We start from the raw sequence: 5,723 nt of genomic DNA on the forward strand, positions 1-5,723 counted from the left end.
GCGGAGGCTTAGAAGTTATTTTACACACTTATTTAATAAATTACCAAAAAAAATTAAATATTACTTGTATTCAGAGAGATTAGATTACATACTGTATCTACCAATGTACAAATACACACACATATATATATATCGTTTTACAATCTATTAGTAGTGTACATTACTTCACATTTAAAATTTTTATATTTTGTCATTGTAATTAATATATATATATACACTTATATAGTGTTAGTAAAATATTTTAGTGGTGTGTGTATGCTATACATAGTTGGATATTTATGCTCACTTTTAAAGTACAAATACTTTGTTACAGAACAGAGGAGAGAAATAAATATACACAGAGTGGGCAACAGCATAAACTGCTTGACTCTGAATTCCTTATATCAATCTCTGCCAAAGGATGTGTTTAAATATTCAATGAAAAATAATTACTTGTTCAGTATCACCTATAGAAAAAGATTATTGTGACCATCCTTCAAATTCAGCCCCCAACCGAGTTTCCCTTTCAGTCAGACACATAGCACACAATAATGTAGTTTACACACAATTCAATCCTCAGTTCCCAAAAAGAAAAATACAATGCATGCATGCTGTAAACACAGAAGGGGGAGGGGTGTAATGCATGCTGTTTTATAATCACCCATTATAAAAGTTTTTAGAACAGTGGACATTATTCTACAAAGCAATACTTGTCCTGAAATTAAAAAGAAAAGAAAAAAGACGATAAAAGGTATGGTTAAAATGGAATACAAATAAACTACTAAAATAAATTACAATTTTTTTCTAAATACTAAAAAAAAAAAAAAGTTACAAAAAAAAACAATAAAATTAATGATTGATATTATTGTTATTATTATTATTATTATTATTGATATTACTGTATTACTACATATATAAGCAGCACAGATGATGGGATGGAGAATCCAAACAAATAATTGGAATGTGGTATAATGAAAACGATTAAGACACCCCAGCTGTACTGTTAGGGTCATTATCAGTAATCCTAAATAGCAGACAGGAGATCCTGAAGGACTGAGGTGTTAGGGTCAGGTCTGGGAATCATGTGGACTGCTGGAGTTGATACCATAAGGAAGTTGGTGGATGAACACAGATAGCAGAAGTTATGTGGAGCCTCCAAGGTGATCTGATTTGCTTTTTAGAGTGGATCAGCTTCTTCCAGAAAATCGCCATCCCCAATATCCCTTACTCCTCTACTCCTCCAGAGCCAGCTTGGCAGCGCCGCCCACTCCGCTATTCTCTGTACCAAATCTGCTGTTTGACAGACGGCTACTGCAGCCAATCCTCACGCGGTAGGGCAGATCTGGAGGCTTTCCTGCACAACTTTACAGCTGGAAAGGCTCCAGATAGGTTTTGCAATTTCTTTATGAGTGACGAGAAAAGTAAACAGACAATATTATAAAAAAAAATATATATATATATACCAGAGCACCCCACGTATTATTCTATAGACACTATGATGGCATTAATAACGTCAGCCAGAGATGGTCTGCGGATTATTACATTGACATGGAAAATAAACCTGGTATTTCAAGAATTACAAACCTGGGAATTATTGTAAGAATTGGATTCTAGTTAATGACATTGTTCAATTGCTTAAATAGAACATAACGAGAGAGAGAGAGAGAGAGAGAGAGAGAGAGAGAGAGAGAGAGAGAGAGAGAGAGAGAGAGAGAGAGAGAGTGTGTAAGTAAAAAAAATGAATTTATATCTATGTATTTAACTATATGTACATACCAAATATAATCTTTTATTTATATATATATATACATATACACTTTATTTTTTCTATTCATAGCCTACTGTAAAGACTTTTTTGTATTTATTATTATATTAAATGTACTTATTATTATAGTGTATAGTGTAGGAGTTTGTTAAACTGGCAGCATTGATATCATATAATAACCATAGATTTGTTTGTTTGTTTTTTGTGTATCTCTATCTGATAGGACAAATAGTCCTGCATTGAACACCTATACAGGACATAGAATAGAGAGTTTCACAGGCTTTGAGCAGATACATATCTGGGACTCGATCACTGTAGGACACAGTATAGAGAGCTATTTATATCCCAGGGTGAATCGATCAGCCTGTTGGGGTGATTTAGAGAGGTGTATAGGTTAAGCCTGTACTGTCTGAACTTCTGCAACAATGACAAAATTAACTTTCTCCCTATAAAACACTCTAACCCACAGAGCTGGCACTCTACAATAGGTCTCTGGAGGAAAAATTGCGGGAGGGGGCGGTGGGGTACATTTAACTCATCTCTGATCGCCCCCAAAACACATTCCTATAGTTACAGCGAAGGCTGGTGGTTGCTAAGAGGGTTAACATTGTATCCATACACAAGCCCCTGCCTCCTCCCTCCCTCGTTAAAAGCCGGCCCCCTTATCATTGGGTGGCAGCTGAGAGAGACAGGGGCCTCCAGCGAATCACAGGCTCATTGATTAGGGCGAGTTGGTTTGAATAGACCTGGCCATGTGCCAACCCCCCCTCCACCTTCCTCCCCCCCCACCATCACTCACCCCTCTCCTATGATTAATCGCAATGCATTATTGATCATCATAATTATGGCAGGACACATGCGCGCTGGCTGGGGCTCCCTGCCCGGAATTGGGAGCACATTTTGGGAGTAAATTATTTGTCTTCTGCCCCAGCTGATGTGTGAGCCAGCATGTCTCGGAGGAAGCAGGCGAAACCCCAGCATTTCCAATCGGACCCCGGTCTGGCCTTGCCGGAAAGTCATGGTAAGAGTCTCTGATATCCTCATCCTAATCATCAGATCGCCTTATCCATCTGCTATCACCCCCTTTACCCTGCTCATCCAAGTCATTTCCCAGCTGCTGAGTACCCACCATCCCATCATTGGGTATCATCAGCTTTGCCTCCATCACCCCTTCATACAGCAGGTACCCCCCTCAATATAGCAACAAATTTAACTTTTTATTATTTCTTCTATTTTTGATAAAAATAACAACTCCCAGAGTTTTTTTTATTTTTTATTTCTTCCTAACACTTTTTGATTGTTCGCTGAACTTCGATTTGTAACGAATAGTAATCCTGGTGGTTTAAACGAGTCTAAAACCCAGCTAGATTACTTGTTTTTCAGCTATTATAGCCTCTATTTTGCCCTTTTGGATTTTAATTCGCTGCAGATCGGAGTTTAGTGAATACACCATCTATAGAGTAGAACAAGATCACGGGGCTGGATGAGTTGGCTACAGTGTATCAGGCTTGGATTTAGTACCTGTACTGTCCCCGACTTGAGTTCGAGACGTGGGGCAACATTGTAACCATTTAACACAGGTAGATTTGTAAGGCTCTCTAATCCTAAAAAAAAAATAATACAAAGTTTGTATCCTTGCTCATCTCTACGGATTTCTAGAGCAGGGCACGATGCAGGGCTGTTTGCTTTCGGTTTGTGGATCATCAAGATTATTTGCAGGAAAATAAATATCCCTATGTAAACTTTTCATGTACGTACAATGCATCCATTATGGGTCGGAACGCCTGAGACCGGGGTTTCGAATCTTCAGTTCGAACCTTTTAACTTGTGCCATTCATTCGAACAACTTCTTAGATCTTTGCTTTTATTTATTAGCTATTTTGCTTTTTTTTTTTTTTTTTTTTTTTTTAACCTGGGGGCGTTTGTTGGTTCTATACAAGCTTTCAATCACCCACCCAATTTACCTTTTGATGTGATTATCTGATTTAACTCTCTAATTACAAAGATAACGCTATTGAGATTTGTGAGATATATATTTATATTATTTTAGCAGTGTATAAGATGTTTGGTTTTCTCTTTTGAATAAATCTGTTTTTTTATTTTTATCCTCATCGGTCTGATGATTAAAATAGTTTGATATCTGTAGTGGAGAGTAGACGTTTAGTTTATATGTCTTTAATGACTTCGTGAAAGATATGTCTTTGTATTTGGTAACTTGCTAAGTGTTGTATCAGACTAAGGGGTTTATTCACTAAACTGCGAATCGTAGCGAAATGTAATACTAATGCAGCGAAATTGTGACTGTATGTGTGATAAACACCCCCTCCCCTTAAAAACTCAGTTATTTTTTTAATATTGCCATTTGTATTTGTTTTCTACTATTCGGAGTTTAATAAATAGCCCTCTCCTGCGTACAGATCTGTGTTTCTGGATTCTGATATATTTTGGACTATATTTTAACGCTGTAAATTAGTTAAGATTTCAAGGCTGGGTTTATTTCCACACTGTATGAGACGGCTCCCCATTACACTCTGCATCACATTTGAAAAGTGATTTGTCCTCTTTTGCTAAACACCCTACAGGAGTAACTGGCTACCCACCACGTCCCATTGTAAAATCTTGCAACATTTAGGGTCAGATCTCCCAGGCTATTCACTAACAAACAATGGGCACCACATGGGCTGGGGTTAGAGGGAAAAAAAATGTTGATATATCTCTCTTAAATGTGCCCTCACGTCTTCTAAGCGGTGCTTACCCTGCTGCAATATTAACCAAAGCTGATTTGTTATAGAAACGAAATGACTTTGTCACCGTTACAGATAGATTTAAATCGTTCATCCAAGTGTGCTAACGAATAAACTGACTTTCCCCATATTTCTGTGTTTTGATAAATGACTGCACTTTTTTTTTCCCTTTTTTCAAACAGACTCAAAAAGCAAGATGTAACCCAATTGTTTCCCAGCCAGCTAAAATATTAACCCCACTGCCTGCTCAGTTTAGTTACTCATTAAACCAGCTCTCCCCAATCTGTCCAGTTTATTTATTTATTTATTTTATTTTAGATTAAGACCTGACAGTGAAATTTGTTTTTTTTATGCAAGCTTAATTTGTCCCGTTTGAAAGTCAAATTTTGCCGTGTTGGTATTTAGTTATTGATCTCCCCCTATTCATAAACCAAATTGACTCTAGATTTTCTTTCTAATATATATATTTTTTTCTTTTTCGTTAAAAGCAGTTGCAAATTAGGATTTAATCACCTAAATATAAACCATCTTCAAATGCGTTTCCACCCTGTTGATTTTAACTCTTTCCAGGAACTATTTAAAAAAAAAATATATATATATATATATTAATATTTCCTAAATTCTAACAACTGTATTGTGTTGTGTTAAAGGAACATGCAGTTGATCATATTGTTGCAAATATTTTATAATATAGCGTTCTAAATGTTAATTTTCACACCTGTTAAATTTGTGGCTTTTCATTCTCCTGGGTTTTCCTTAATCTTACTTGTTTTTCTAACTATTCAGGATCTATATTGTCTCCTTAGAAACTTTTATGGCTCAGAATCAGAGCCACATCAAAGACAACTCCTTTTTTTGTTTTTATCTAAATAAAGATCTGGGTATTTGCAACCTAATTACTGTGCTGTTGTAATTTAAATACATAGAGACTGTAGATTGCATTAAGGCATACACACTATATATGCTTTTTTAGAAATTATAACAAACACCTAAATAGATCAGGATTAGTGTAATCTATACTAGTAAACTGTAGAAGTCTAGAGAAAAATTAACCAATGTTCTAGATGGAAAAGTTAATTATTTTGGGGTATTAAGTCATTTATTAGTGGACTGTGAAGGTTTTTTTTATATTTTTATATTACCACTTCTAAAGCTTTTATTCACAAGGTTTGAACAATGTCGTGAGAAAAATGCCTAGGGCACATGTTTTTTAATTTACTGGATTATCTTGTTGT

The 5,723-nt window shown here is 35.8% G+C and overlaps 1 protein-coding gene across 1 annotated transcript in view; it reads left to right on the forward strand.

Moving 5' to 3' along the window:
• The first annotated feature begins 2,552 nt into the window (after positions 1-2,552).
• The window catches only part of SALL1 (spalt like transcription factor 1), a 14,705-nt gene continuing 11,534 nt past the window's right edge, over positions 2,553-5,723 (forward strand). The window contains exon 1 of the mRNA XM_063437412.1: positions 2,553-2,765. Coding sequence (XP_063293482.1) covers positions 2,693-2,765 — 73 coding nt within the window. The 5' untranslated portion in view covers positions 2,553-2,692. The remainder of the gene's footprint in view (positions 2,766-5,723) is intronic.

The sequence above is a fragment of the Pelobates fuscus genome, chromosome 12, assembly GCF_036172605.1.
Source record: "Pelobates fuscus isolate aPelFus1 chromosome 12, aPelFus1.pri, whole genome shotgun sequence".
NCBI lineage: Eukaryota > Metazoa > Chordata > Amphibia > Anura > Pelobatidae > Pelobates > Pelobates fuscus.